We start from the raw sequence: 16066 nt of genomic DNA, 5'->3' as shown, positions 1-16066 counted from the left end.
CTAAAGCGCGCGTCTCATAAAGAAGTCACGGCCCAATAACGAAAGAGCTCAACTAATGTGAATGAGAAATGAAGCAACAACGCGCCCATAGCTAACGACTAACGACACAGCCACACAAAAAAGAGGATTCTGCGCTGCACCTCAGAATCAAACGGAAGAGGCTACGGAGGCCCCACAGGTCCACAAAGAGAGTACGGAAGGCGCAGGAACCGAAAATAATCTTTTTCAAATCTATTTCGGATTACTCAAGACCAGGGGTTGGCGAGCGAGGCGAGCAGGGGGCGGAGCCCCCTAGTAACTTCTAATAATGAACAATAATGCAGTAAGCGTATATTAAAAAGCACTGTACTGTTCTTTTCTACACTTTTCCAGTTTTAACAACATATACGTGAATTGTATTTCCACATCTAAATTTTGGGCTTAATATATAAAAAGATTATTTAATAATTGGACTCATCTCGATTTGTTTTTGCAGTTCTCACTGATAAACTTACAGTGCCATGCAAAGTTACGAATAAATAAACATAACCGAAAACAACCAACAAAGGAGAGGCACACTGATCTCCTATCTGCACAGATTCTGATGAAAATAAATGTGTTGGGGCCAAAAATCCTTATGGATAGGCAAGCGCAAGTCTGTCTGTTCTAGGCAATTGTCCATTCATTCTGCCTCTCAACATTCTTCAATATTGCAAAAGGATTTGTCTCATTGGTTTTGGTGGAAGACACAGAGGGCGTTGAAACTGGTGACACTATCATCTCTCTTTTACTGCACAGAAGACGCTGAATTTAGTGCTAGACAGCTGGATGTTATTTTCAGAGCTATGCCTTTTTAGCATTTCAGTTTTTGCTTAACAGAGTTGACATATTGATCCCTTTGGTGATACTGCTAATATGCAGCCACATCCACCTCGTTTTAAATTTACCTCGCTTGATGATTGAGTGGATTAGTAAGTGAAATACTTGTGTGACTTGGATTATGTGTTGTGATAAGAGAGTGGTGAAGTTGTTCATGCAAATGAAGGGGTAAGGGAAGTTACTGTGTGTCAAGACTGGTGTCACATTTATTGGTTCATAATTTTTTACGTTAATATAGTGCATTTCTCACTACTCAAAACACTTTACATAGTGAGTGAGGAGCCACTTCAACCAGCACTAATATGTAGCATCCACCTGGATGATGTGATGGCAGGGATTCGTGCCAGTACAGTCACCACCCATTAGCTGTTAGGGTGGTGAAGGGGTTAGAGAGAAAGACAATTAGGAATGGGATGATTACAAGGCCAGAATGACTAGACTGAGGTGGGCAATTTAGCCTGGACATTGAGATACACCAGCTGTTTATGAAGGATGCCCAGGGATCTGTTATGAATACAGAGAGTCAGAACCTCAGTTTTCATCTCAGGATGGCGCCATTTCTACAGCACAGTGTCCCCATCACTGCACTGGGGCATTGGAATCCATATTCAGGCCACAGGGTCCGCACCCCCTGCTGGCCTCACCAACACCTCTTCTAGCAGCAACCGAAGCTGTTCCTTGTTGTTCTCCCATTCGAGTACTGGCCAGGCCCGAACTTGCTTAGCTTCAGGTGGATGACCTGCTCTGAAGTGCATGTGGTATGGCTGGTAGATATTGTAGAAGGTGAGTGATTGTTGTATTTACATTTAATGTGGACTAAAAGTTTCTCTTTATCTAAACAGCCGTTTTTAACATCAGTTTATATAGATAAGGATGTTACCTTCTCCGTGCTCTTTAATAGGTATATATTTCAGGTTTTCATACATTTGTGTGATGTTTGTCATTATTATGTTTATCTTTAGGCTGCTTCTACAGTTTGTGTCAGAGTTAACAACTGCTAAAGTAATGTAGGCGTCCCAGGCCCCTTTTTCATTTTAGAGCTTTTTACACTTGTGAAACAGCACTCCTGGGCTGGCCTAGGCCAGAGGAATTTGCATATGTGAAACACAAGAGATTTTTGAGTAAATATTAAAAAAAAAAAATTGACTATGTTGTTGAGAAAGAAACTACTGTGCACTCTCAAGTAAGCAATACCTGTGAATTGAACGATGTATGTAAGCACAGCGCTTTTACTCAGTACTGTGCTTCTGCTCACATAGCCCGTTTAAAATATAATTAAATATGACATTCAGCTGCCACTTTTAATCTCTTTTCAGTAACACAGGTGGGTCATTGGGAAGTGAAAATGTCAACCTCACTGCAGACACAAACCCTAGCTGGGGCACCTTTTTAATCGTAGAGGAGTACCTGTCCCATACAGTTACAAGGAGAACATAAAAGCTACACACAGAAGTTTCTCAGGCTGGTGTTCACCTCAAAGGGTCACTGGAGCTGTGAGGCAGTAGAGTTAACCATTGTGCTACATTATTAAAACTAAAGTAAAATGTGACACTATCTCAATAACCTTCATTGTCTTACTCCAAACGGGGCTCATTGGGGTGTACTCAACAGTATGGATTCAGTGTTACGCTGTTGCTTTCTGCGTCATTTAATTGTGGAAAGAATTCATTCAACCCCACAGGCTGCAAGGCGTGCGTCTTGGTGAGGTGCTGCTGTATTTTAAAGGATCACTGCGGAGGCCTGAACCTCTTCAACAGAGTAATACTTAAAAGGCTTTTTGACTTTTTGGTAATTCTCAAGCTAATAAAAATATTTAAACTGTTAAAGCAGAAGGTGGCTGGCTGCACAGCACTCTCAGTTACGCCTTTATATTACACTTTACAAAATATTAAATATTTAATGTGTAGCAACATAAAAAAACAAAAGCACAGAGTCAGTACTGCTTCCGTGCAGGTGTATCAATGATGTTCAAAGATAATTGTCTTTAAACCAGCATTATGACCCTGGGATATTTTTTATAATTAGACTAAAATGTTAAGCAGAAGTATACCTTCTTCACAACTAAATGTCCATAGTTTATTTATATGTTTATTTAACATTGGTAGAGTAAAAGTACTAGAAGCTATGTTAGTATTTTAAAATAATAATAGGTATATTAAAATATATACATACATACATACATTCCCAATGGCCTAATTTTTACTCAGGGGTGCAGGGAGTCCCAACTGTGCATGAGGCAGTGTCTACAGCCCTGGGCCTCTTCCATTTGCAGGCAGATCGATACTCGCAACTAAGAAGGACCAGGCCAAATGAGGACACCAACAACAAGTAAGGTGCAAAAAAGTGCAAAGTGCTTTTTTATTTTAAAAACAAAGGCAGTATCCTAAAACAAGTAGTCCTTCAAAAATAGTGCAGTGTAGGGAGTTAACATCCAATAGTTAAAATCAAGGATAAAATCAATCAGAATATGCTTCCTGCCATTACAATTCCCAGTGCTTGCTCATTCTGTCCCATGTCACCCTGCTTTCCCACCAGGCATGCTCAGCAGGGCTGAGACCCCAGCGAATGCGGTGCATAAATTGACTCCCATCCCAGCCACTTCAATCGGCAACCCACTGAGATGATCAGAACCTGACTCCTTTATCCTGCCACCATCCTTCAGTCCCTCAGATCCTCTGAAGCACACAATCATTCCTTTTCCACAAAATCAGCAGGGGTTGATCCATTCCTGGAAAACCTCTGCATGTGCTCTTCCGCAGGGGCTTCACCAAATACTTGCCTCCTTTAACTTGCACTGACTCCAGCCCAAATCTTTCTTTCTTTCTTTTCTGCTCAGACCTTTTTATAACCCTGAGAATGAAGGTGCATTAAATCATCTTCAATAAGGGATGGCTGTGCCAACTGTGCTTGTGCACGTAAAGAAACAAATTAGCCAATTTCCACATTACGGTAGTGGCCAAAAGTTTCAGCAGTGACACAAATGTTGAGCTTTGTAAACTTTGCTGCTTCAGCATTTTCAGATTTTTTTTTTTTTTTTTTTTTAAACTTGTTTCTATGGTATGCTTAAGAACAATTATAAATATTTCATAAGTTTCATCTGAAAAAATAACTTTGCACCAGACTTCTGCTGCCCTTCTTGATACAAGGCTGTTGTCCAAAAGTCTTTGCTTCACCGTGTGCACAGATGAACTCACACCCACCTGCTGCCAATACTGAGCAAGCCCTGTGCTGGTGGCAAGACCATTCTATAGCTGACGACTCAGAAGGAGGTGGTCCTGGCGCTTGGTGGACACTTTTTTAGCTGATCATTTTGTGCCAGGGCCGAAATAAGTGAAAATGGGTTTTTGTGATGAAGTTAACTTTTTATGCTAGTAAACCTCTTTGCAATGAATTAATATGATTAATCTGATCACTCTGCACAATAATATAAGAACAATATGAATTGCCACCACAAAAACTGAAGCTGCAAATTTTGCAAAACAGAACATTTGTGTCACTGCCAAAACTTTTGGCCACTACTGTAGTTTCTCTGCAGCCGCACATCTACACTCATGAAATCTGAGCTGCACTATACTTTTAAAACAGCTACATCTGTTCCGATCCTCCATGGACCCTAGACATGCTTCACCACACACACTCATACGAAGGCTAACTTTACAATGTCGGTGAAAAATCCATTCAAACACTACGAGAACATGCAAACTCCACACAGACAATGACCAGGTTAGGGATTCAAGCCCAGGACACCCACGTTAACCACTGTACCTTGCTGCTGCCCAATATGAAAATAAATACTGCTTATAAAAAATAACCAATATAAACAATAATTCATTAATGTATTTGACTTTACCTGAGTGATAAACCTTGTATTGAAGGTTGTCTTTACTTTTTAGAGTTCCATGTATAAATAAATAACGTGTACTTACGTGTGCACCCTTCCAAATCAGACTGGAGGTGTTCTCCAGAACACTCACTATATTTGCTAACCAAGTGCATACATCCTAATGTTAAAATATTTTTGACAATTGTATAAGTTGATTCTCTTCTTACTAATGGTTATTTTTTTCTTCTGTTTAAACCAAATGTTTTCTCTTTTTGAACAGTGGTTCCCACTGAACGACATAGAAAGTGGTGAGGTCCATTTAAAACTCGAGTGGCTGTCTTTACTGGTGGATCAGCAGAGGCTTGTGGAGGTACAGTAGCAATAAGTACTTTAAGAAAATCAGTAGTGTTTTTCTGAATATATGGATATTAGAAATTAGCTTCATTCTCCCACCCCATTTAGTATGAACTAAATTATAAGAATATTCCTTATGAATATTGATGAAGAATATAATAACTAGAATGTGTGAAATAGAATGTTTTTGGTTACAATTACCAGTCATACATATTGTAAGGGTTGGCTGGCAGCCTTACCCGGCCGGGACGCACAGATGATGGAAGGACTGGGAGAGGAAAGTGTGCTCAGGGTATTATCTCCCCCGGAGTTCTAGATGGCAGCCCCCATGGGTTGTGGCAATGCCACAGTTTCCCACAAGGCTCCATTGGAATTGGTATTCTGTGACTCAGTCCTGTTGGGTGCTGTGGGTGCTGTCAGGGGTTGCTGCATGAGCTACGGAGCCCTACTATGTCGGGCTTCTGCCACACCTGGGTGTACTTCTGGATTTTGCTGATGGACCACCTGGGGCCTCATGTATAAACGGTGCGTACGCACAGAAATGTTGCGTACGAACCTTTCCACGCTCAAATCGCGATGTATAAAACCTAAACTTGGCGTAAAGCCACGCACATTTCCACGGTAACTCATACCTTGGCGTACGCAATTTCTCCGATCGGTTTTGCAGACTGGCGGCACCCAGCGTCAAAGCAGTGCTACGGTTCCTGTGTGATCACCTTTCTTTCTTAGATCCACATTCCTGACGCGGCTTTATAAATACACTGAAACTAACCGCATATTGTTTATTAGTGTAATGCATCTGATTGTAATTAACCTGCAGCAATATAATGGTCCAGGGAATAGCCATAGTATTCCAAATACCATAACTGCTTTAGCGTTGTAACTCTCACTGCATCTTCTTCTTCTTTCAGCTGCTCCCGTTAAGGGTTGCCACAGCAGATCATCTTTTTCCATATTACTCTCACTGTACCACTCGGAGTATTTATATCACTGTATCTGAGTGGGGAATCACAGCAGCAGCTGAAATATCGGTATACAGCATGAAGCAGACGCTGACTCAGCCATGGCAAAACGCTTTATAGAGACTTCCCAGTACGGACTTTGCGGTTTAGAAAAGGTTTCACCCCAAGAACTCTAAACGCACTCAATCAGTCCATCAACTGCTCCTTATATAACTGTTTACTTATAAGTACAATCACCTCACTGTAAACTTGCACTACAGTTATAATATTGCACAACCTGCGCCACTTTATAAAGTGCGTATTTACATATGATGACGGTATTCATTTTTAAGATGAAATGCAGCAAAATATGTTGATTATATTATACAGCTAAAACTTTAACTTCATTTAAATAATCTGTATTGTTAATAATTAAACATGTGAGGACACGTTGCCGCAGCGCTAGGTAGCTCAGGGATTGTTCCTGCATTGCGCTGTATTCTTGCGCTGACGCGACATTGGAAAGATAGACGGATAGAATAATTAAACATTTACTACGAAGATATTTCGATGTTCCTTAAAAGTTTTGAAGAATCAGCGTTCTAAGCTTACAGATGGCTTAACGTCTATTACAGAGCTGATTGTGTGGCGATTGGTCATTTGGAGAAAGAAAAGTAAGGACAGGAATTGGAGGTTAGTACGTTTGAAAGAGACAGTACTGCTGCAATAAAGTATTTCATCGAAGGTCGCACATGGCGCAGCAGGCCTCTTGCGTGAGATATGAACAATCACTGCGCCACCGTGTTCCCATGTTTAATAACATGCTTTCATTCCTATCATCATGACAATGATATCACGTATACATGTCAGTATTTTAATTATTCAGAGAGCTGTAATATCACGAATGTAATGGATTCTGTGTCGGAGAATGAGAAAGAACGGAAGCACGTAGTGATTCACATACATAGAGCACATAGAAGATCAAATACAGAACAAAGCATTTAACGTGCTACTTGAGAAACTAGTAAAATAAACGATTTTAAGATGAAGTTTATGATGTTCTACTTTAATGGCAAAATCAACTACGTGAAATTTCGAGATTAAAGTTGACATTTCGTGCTTTTTTCCCCACTGTGTGCCTATTTTTTTTTCTGTACCCTGATAAGCTTTCATATGACACTCAGACGGTGGGCTACGACTCGCCATTTCACGGCGACTTTGATATGTGATTTCTTTTTTATTTCGGGCACTGTGCGAGTTTGTGAAGTTGAGCCTTCGAGTTTCTCCGACACTCTGTCACTCGATCAACTTTCTTTTGTTGATTATACCACTGCTTAAACCAACAAATAGTACGTTTTTCCTTTTCCTCCACTTGGTATTCGCTGAAATTCTTATATTTCCCCCGTGCTTTTCCCATTGTCTTTTCACAGAAGGCTATTTATATTGATTTGCATATTGAAAGAGGCGTAATTCTGGGAGGAGTTGGGGCGGGACAGAAGGCGCGTGCACGTGCGTTACTTTTCACGCCGATCGGGATTTATGTAGTGGAAGAACGTGAAAGTATGCGTGCGCACAGATTCCTGCATCTGGATTTTTCTGTGCGTACGCACAATCCCGCTTTTGTGCTTACGCCATGTTATAGTGTGAGTTCTACGCACGGCGTTATACATGAGGCCCCTGGAGTGCTCCCAGGTGCAGCATAAAAGGGGCCACCTTACTTCATTTAAGGAGCCAGAACAGGAGGGAGAAGACAAAGCTTGCCAGAGGAGAAGTGGAGGTGGAAGTGTACTGTATTATTGTGCTTGGGGCTTACTGTGAATGTGGTGTGCTGGTGGGAAACATGGGAAACGTTTCCCACATCAAAATAAAGCCATTGTTGTGCTTGAACTTGTGTCTGCATCTGGTGCCCCACTACAAGCCACAATATGCAGATGTGTACTTTTAATTTTTTTTGACCTGTTACTCATTTTTAGTTGACTTTTGTATAACTTTTTAACTCTTTATTTTTGTAGAACAATCAAAGGCGACCCTGCGCCATATTAGTCATTTATTTGGACAGTGCTTGTAACCTACCTGTAAGTACAACAGAAACATTATTTTAATGTGCAGTAAATATTTTGGAGGTGTATGCTTGAAATAGAACACACAGACTATTTTTAGGCTATCTAAACATTTTCGCAGTTCACGCCAGATTAGTGACACAGGTCTACATGTGAAGTAAAGGTCATAGCTAGCATGAACCAGTAAATGTATTAAAGTGAAACCTGAAAACAACAAAGATGCATTCTGCTTCTTTAGGATTCTTTAAATGCTATGACTTGATTGTGGGGTAGCAAAATCACTTTTGATTTAATGAAATAATAAAACAAAGGCATACTGCAATGTGAGGGTGCTAAAATGACCCCACAAGGTTGGTAATATATGTAACTTGTAATTGTTTTTCAGAGAAACCAGTTTGAATATAGCAACAATGAATATGGCTTAAAGAAGACAAAAACCCCTAAATATATCAAGGTATTTATCTTGCATTCCTTTATTTTATTACTAATTTTAAAGCTAGAAATCCAGTCCTGTTTTTGGTTTGTACTGCAAGTGCATTATGCAAGGACAATTTCTCTGATGTATTTTCATCCATTTTTTTCATCTGGAAAGATCTTGGCCACCAAGCTCTCAAAAGTGTCCTCTCACAACATTAAATTATGAAAAGCACCCATTTGTGGCACAAAGGTGCAAATGTCCCTTATAAGTTTTTTGCACCCAACATTTTTTTTATGTTGTATTAATTTTTTGGGATAGCATCAACATTTAATCAATTGTAAAATGTCACATACACTGTATGACAGAGAAAATGCTTTTATTAAATAAATTGTTTTTACACAAACAACCTAAAGCTACCATTTTATACAGATAATTACAATATACAGGGTGGAGAATAAAGATCTCCCACATTTTGAAGGGGTATAAAAAATGAACGAAGCTATCTAAAAAAAAGAAAAAAAAAATTGTATATATTTCTGAAAAGTACATAAAAAACAGTTTTGTTTTAATGGGTTTTAAAAATCATATCAGACAAATGGTGGCCATTGTTGGCAATACATTGCTGAAGACATTCTCAGAAGTTCCCCATCACTCTCTGGGTCATCTCAGGCGGAATGGCATTGATTTCCTGTCTGATCCTTTCCTTCAATTCCTCAAGAGATCGAGGACGATGTTTGAAAACCTTTTCCTTTAGGTATCCCCAAAGGAAAAAGTCACATGGGCTTAAATCTCTTCTCCCCTTTAAGAGATCAAATGCCCAAGGAACATTTCCCTCAACACTCCAAGAGAATGTTGTGCTGTGTGAGCTGTGGCCCCGTCCTGTTGAAACCACACATGTTCTGTCTTAGGTCTGCCAGTTGATTTTCTTTTCATTGTGGACCCAGTTGCCCGAAAGTTAGAAACCCATAGCAGAATCATTTTCCGATCTGGTACAGATGCATTTTGACCGACCACGAAGCATGTACAGAACGCTCTATGCGTCGCTATCACAGAACAGCTGATCTCATAATATGCTTGAACAACAAAGCCCCAATGTTCATTGGTCCAACTCATGATGGGTACTGAAAATGGTAGAGCCTAACCTACCGAATGAGACCTACCCCACCTCTCTACCCCCACTACAGCCCGCACAGTTCTCCCTTGAAATGTGGGAGATCTTTATGCCCCACCCTGTATATACAGAATATTTGGCATTTTTATCTTTAAAGCAAGGAAACAAAACAGTTACACTTTTAATCAGTTTTGATTAGTTATAGTATTTAAAAGTTATAGCTTTCAAAAATTAGTAGGAATATACAAACTTACCCATCTGTACTTGAAAGCTTAATATTACTGTTAGTCAAAGCTTCCTTCTAGGAACCAAGGAGACGTGCAAATAAGAATATTTTATTGTGGCATGTACACACGACCATAAACGCGATTGACTTGATTTTTGAGTGGTGGATTGGCTTTTGTACTTAAATGATTCTTTTAGCTATTTTATCAGGAGGCTCAGCTATTGGCTATCTACTGTAAATGAGCTTGATGGTCAGATTTATTTATGGTAGCTGCAGGGAGCAGTGGTCTCGGCTCTAGGACCCTTGTTGCACACTGTCAAGTTGAAGAAAGAGTAATTTAAGGCAGTGTTAGCATGAGAGTTTCTGGATTTGACCGAGAGATTAAAAAGTTGTTCAAAAGGGTGATAGCTGTGAAGTTTCTGAAAGGAAAGCCCGAGTGTTGAATGTGTTCATTGAAGCCATGGAGACTGACTTTTGGACAACACTGAAAATCATTCAATGACTCGTGAATGGTAGGCAAAGCATCGCTCAAGATATTCTGAGTCAGGCTGGACAAACATTGGCCTGTAGTGAGTATCAAGAGGAGGAAAGTGCACTTTGATGAACCCATAAATCCTGTAGATTTGCAATGGGAGAAGATGGCAGTGCTAGAAGTATCTTTGTGATTGGAGCTGTTTCTGCGGTTGCAGTCAGTGCTCTGATTATGAAGCACTGTGGTTACAAGACTTAAATGAGAACAGAATGGAAATTCTGAAGGTACTAGCAATTATGGAGTTATATGTTGGTCAATAGTCTTTTTATTGTTTTGTGAAACTCAGAGGCTGTTTCTCTTCGGTATCTTCTAGAAAGAAGGTAATTCACGAGTATTGGGTTCCAGTGCCACTTCTGAGTGCAACTTGGTCGTTGTAATTGCATGGTGAGAACTATGTTCATATACTTGGTTTTCATTTGCAATTGTTCAGTGTTAGCATGGGATTCAGCCAAAGGTGCATTTTGCCTCCTTTCTTATTTATGATTTACATGTACAGGATATCAGAGTATAGCGGAGGTTTGGAGAGTATCCAGTTTGGGAACTTAAGGGTTGCATCTTAGCTTTTTCTACATGAAGCTGTCCTGTAGGCCTGCTTAATCTGTGAAGGCACTGGATTGTTTCATAGTTGAGTGTGGTGGGGAGCAGAATTAGCACCTTGAAATCTCATCTCTTTGTCCTCGTCTGGAAACAAGTGGATTGTTCTCTGCAGTTTAGAAGCAAGCAAATGGCTCAGGAGGAGAAGTTCTAGTAGCTTGAAGGTGAGGTAGAGGTGATCGTGAGACTTACTACTGAATCAGTGCAGTGGCTACAGATTGCTAATGTACTATACTATGGCAGTGAAGCACTTGGAAGAAGATTTTAATTTACAGGTCTGGCAACATCATCTTCGTCACTCTTGATCATGAGCTCAAAGTAACAGCTGAAGGAATGTGTTTGTGGAGATTGTGAGGTTGAAATGAGGTTTCTGTACAAGTCTGGTAGGCTTACTCTCCATGATAGCATGAGGAGGACAGTGGTACATGAGAACCTGGACATAGATGAGGCATGTAGTGAGGAATTCCCAGGGCAAGAGTGGGATTACACAAGGCACAACATACATGGAGAATATTCAGGCAGGAACATGACCCCTTAAAGGGATTATATACCTGGACAATCCCTAGAAGGAGCTGGAAACAAACATTAACTGGAGAGATGGCGGCCTGATGTTTTTAGCCAGCTTGTTGCCACTGGGACCCTTTGTGGGACAAATGGAAGGAAACTGTAGTATTAGCCTTGTGGTGAGATCAAAATAAGACCACATTTACTTGCCAAATTATCTTTATATATGACTATATTTATATACAGTACAGATTACTGATTCATTTTACCATGGTGAATTTAAATTGAAGTAGGTGGAGGTGGATAAGACAGAGTATTGCTAACTGCATTTTTGTTTTATTTAAAGAAGAATGAGAAAAACTACTAGAGGTTTTATATTTAGGAAGACAATATTTAACCAGAATGCGTTAGTACCTAAGAATTAATTTCTGTAATGTTTCATATTTTCTATTGTTACTTCTACTGTCATATCTGTTTGTATTACACACGTGTAGTGAAATGTCAAGCAAAATTACACCTTTTATTGGTTAATTAGAAAGAAATATGCAAGCTTTTGAGGCAACTCGGGCCCGTTTTACTTCCCTGCTCTTACATGTTGCCTGAAGAAGGGCCCTGAGTTGCCTGAAAACTTGCATACTGTAATCTTTCTAGTTAGCCAATAAAAGATGTCATTTTGCTTGACTTCTAACTACACCCATAATGGCTGACATGGTACAACACCCTAGTACTATAACACACCTGTAATCTGTACGTGTGCTGGTAAAGACATTCAAATTACATCCAAATGGCATGGTTGATATTATTATATAAACTACTTTTTTGTAATTGTAATATTTAACCTCAACTTTTTTATTAGAGTGCTGGTCTCCAGTTTCTTGCAACTGCAATAAAAATTGGAATTAAATATGTCTTATACTCTTTTTAACCAAATATAACAAACCATTGTATGTATGCAGAAATAGTATTGTAATAATTCAAATTCCTAATCCTGTTAGCCCGATGATGTAACTGCTGAATAATGTTGACTGGGAATGCAGCTAATCTTTTGGAAAATGTAAACTAAGTAAACAGTATTTCAGTTTTTAATTAACTGAATCTAAATGTAGTGAGCCGTATTATTTATTATTAGTTAAATAAAGGCATGTAAGGCTGAAAGAAATGTATTGTGTTAAGGTTTGTAAAACATTTGTGTAGGATAATTTTTAACCTGCTTTGTTGTAGTTAACCAAAAATAAAAGCAATGGAGAGCCGTGTTCATATGTGGAGTTCTCTACAGACAAGGAATCCCAGAAGAGCAAGGTATGGTGTGCAGTGCTGTATTTTAAAACTGAAGTAACCGTCTGTGCCTTGTTTTGATACTTGCCAAAGCATCACCAGTTGTTTACAATCGTCTACACAGTTAATAATCTTGTTTTGTTTTTATTTTGCTTAGTATTTACTTTAATTACAAGAAATCCTGTCTGTGCATGTGAACTATAACCGTTCTGTTTTATCCTGCTTTCACTCTCTTTATAAGTGTAAGGTGCTTGAGTTCTGGGAGCAGCACAATGGAGGATTACCCAAATCCCACAATGAACCACCATTTGGTTAAATTGCCCCGTGTGAGCACACAGTCCTGCACATGTTCATACCACACATTTAGCATCATCTGGAGTTGATAACTCATTTTGAACAGTGGAAGGACATTTTTTTCTCATTTGCTATTATCAAAGGAGATTTTCAAACCCAATATCAGGTATCTGCCACCCTGGATAGCTGTGATTGGTGTCATTTAATATTGGTGGATACTTTTTGCCCATAGTAGAACTCTCCTTGATTATGTATACTCCTTGCTAAGGTGTGTTTTGGCTTTGCAAAATATTATGGTTGACATAAAATGCAGTATTTCTGAAATAATATAGATTGATACTTTATTAATCCCAAGGGGAAATTCACAATATTCACAAATATATTAATTTCTGGAGAGATTACCTACAAGTATATCAGAAAAGCCAGCTCATTTTTGATCACTGGGGACTAATATTTACTTATTAAATGAATACTTCACTCAAAAATGTTATTTTTTTACCAGTAACAGCACACTGCATGATGATGTGCAGTGAATACCCTTGACTTGAGCATTCCTAGTTTTCATCCTCTTTCTCTGTATGTTTAATATTCGTTTGTTCAGAGGTTGATGCGCTTGCTGCTTCCTGAGCAGCTCTTCTTTTCTCCATCCTAGCGGCCCGCTTCATCTCTTTTTTCATCGGCATCTTTTTGCGTTAAAACTGATTAAGTCAGTGTTTGTTTACTTTGTATGTTTTTCTTAATTTTTCACTTAAGCTGGCACTTAAGTCTTCAATCTACCTCAAGAATGATTTAAGATATGAAGAAGTAGGGGAAGTGACAGCGAAGGTGGTAGGGATGAGAATGGCGCCCGTACACATGTGCCACACGGCCGACCTGCTGGCTGCTGCCAAGAGTTGACTCTAAATAATAATTAAAAATTAAAAAGAGGAATAACCTTGGAGGTCAATCATCACCCCAAAAGCAGATAGTAGACGTCACGTAGTGTATGTGTACCAAATTTCAGGTCAAACGGTTTGTGAGCTACAGGTGATTTAAAATCCTGGACAGACAAACGAACAGCCACGGTAGCCTATGATATATAAAGAAATGTTACTTAGCCCATGTAGTTTGAGGGGAGGGCCAAGAAAATTTTTAATGTCATGTTTTCATTAAAAAAATGCATATTGAAGATTGAAACTAAATGGAATCCCAAAGTGACCAGTTCTGGGCAGTGGCACATAATGTGAAAAACATTCATGGAAAAAAAATTCTCGCACAACTCGTGTTGCATAATCCACATGTCCATTATGCATTTGTGTGGTCAAAATCTTATAATATGTGCAATTTTTGCTAAAATATTAAGTTTTTCTTGAAAACTCCGCTTTGATTGTTAATAGGAAACATGTAATTCCCACACTACTGTGTGTTTTTCTGTGGACGTTTTTCACATCGTTTTGATGTTCACCTGAACTGGTCATCTAGGAATTCCACTGTGTTTGAATCTTCACTGGTTATTTATCTTTTATTTGTTTACAAAAACATAAGATTTGAATCTTCATTGTGTAAGTTCTTCACGAAAACATTAGAATACAAATTTTTGTTAGCCACTACTTAAAAGTGCATAAGGTAAGTAACATAAAAAAATATATAATTTTTGGGTAGAGTATTCATTTACTGTAGTCCTTTTATTGTTCACTCTTGCATTGACATATCTCCAAAGTGATACCTGAGAAACTTTGCAACAGATACCTTTTTCCAAAGGTTTGTGGCCACACAAGCAGCGCATTAGGTGAGCCATTCCTTCACATCAGCAGTAACCACTGATTGAAAGTGAACCCCAAGAGAGCACCCCACCCCACCGTGACCCTTTACGATTGAGACAGGACTTCCCTGTCCTAAAAGTGAGTTGTTGCAGCCCCTGTGTTAATAACCTATGCGATGATGGGGAATTGTTAGCCATTATGGTTTATTACTAGTGGAGTTTTTTTAACTGTAGGCATTTTATTTAGGACTTACATTCCTGTCTGAGTTATTGTGTCTCGTATGTCCACAAATTTGAATGTTCCCACCCCATATCTGGTGTAAGGTGAATTCCTGTTTTGCATCCATTTCTGATTGAATAAGCAATAGCTCTCCAACATCAAGGAGTAATAAGGGAGTATGGTAATTGGATGGAGTCAAGAATTAGATTTGGTGGGCGTTGGTCAGGCGGAAGTTTTGTGTTTTCCCTTAAGTTAGTAAGCAGAACAGTTACTTGTGTTATAATTATTTATGTAATTTGCCCTTTACAGTAGTTTGGAAAAGAACACCTAATTCTGTATTGATGTATATCACCATCACATCATGTACATTAGACTTTTTATTTGCAAATTTGGCTAAATGGGGATTGGGTGTATATGCGGATAGCTTGTTGCCATGCCCACCACATGATGAACCAGCTAAATCGGTTTAGAACTAAATAATGATGACCTGGGGCTATCTGTCGATCAGCAGTACTGAGGGTTAATCATATTGTCTTTTATTCTTCAGGTTTCTTATTCAACCAAAGACCCAGTGTGGGAGGAGCCATTTACTTTCCTGGTCCATAATGTTCATTCTCAATCACTTAACATTGAGGTATATTTTATTACATTGCACTTCAAAAATAGCATTGTCTGTTTACTGGAACAACATCAGAAAAAGAGCAACTGTTTACTTTAGTTCTCAGTGATCAACGTTCTCCTTAATTGCGGCCTTTCCCTAAGGTGATCCCCAAGCCCGCATAAGTGTTTACAAACTGAAGGGCAACCCTGAATGTGTCAGAAAAAGTCACACACCCTGAAACAAAAGACTGCAGCAGTAAGTTAAAGAATGTGACTTGAGTGCTTGGTTGCCGAGAGATAATCGGCAGGGAGCAGCATTGTCTCAACAGGAGTTGCCAGGAGCTATTTTGTTGGTTCATTAGCTTCCCTTTTGCCAGTCAGAAAACTACTTGTAGATACTGGCTGAGGAGAAGAGGGATTCTTGATAGCACTGATAGCCATAAACACTTTTACCCCACAGCTTGAAGTCTGCAACTGTAATCTTTCCTACACCTTGTGATTGAACTTCTGCTGCT

The 16066-nt window shown here is 39.2% G+C and overlaps 1 protein-coding gene across 1 annotated transcript in view; it reads left to right on the top strand.

Moving 5' to 3' along the window:
* The window catches only part of esyt3 (extended synaptotagmin-like protein 3), a 107588-nt gene that overhangs the window by 76427 nt on the left and 15095 nt on the right, over nt 1-16066 (top strand). The window contains exons 12-16 of the mRNA XM_028806578.2: nt 4962-5051; nt 7989-8051; nt 8422-8490; nt 12643-12720; nt 15499-15585. Of these exons, the coding sequence (XP_028662411.1) occupies nt 4962-5051; nt 7989-8051; nt 8422-8490; nt 12643-12720; nt 15499-15585 (387 nt within the window). The remainder of the gene's footprint in view (nt 1-4961; nt 5052-7988; nt 8052-8421; nt 8491-12642; nt 12721-15498; nt 15586-16066) is intronic.

Source organism: Erpetoichthys calabaricus, chromosome 8 (assembly GCF_900747795.2).
Source record: "Erpetoichthys calabaricus chromosome 8, fErpCal1.3, whole genome shotgun sequence".
Classification (NCBI taxonomy): Eukaryota; Metazoa; Chordata; class Cladistia; order Polypteriformes; family Polypteridae; genus Erpetoichthys; species Erpetoichthys calabaricus.
Note: the sequence above shows the minus strand (reverse complement) of the source record. Positions and strands in the feature narration are given on the sequence as shown.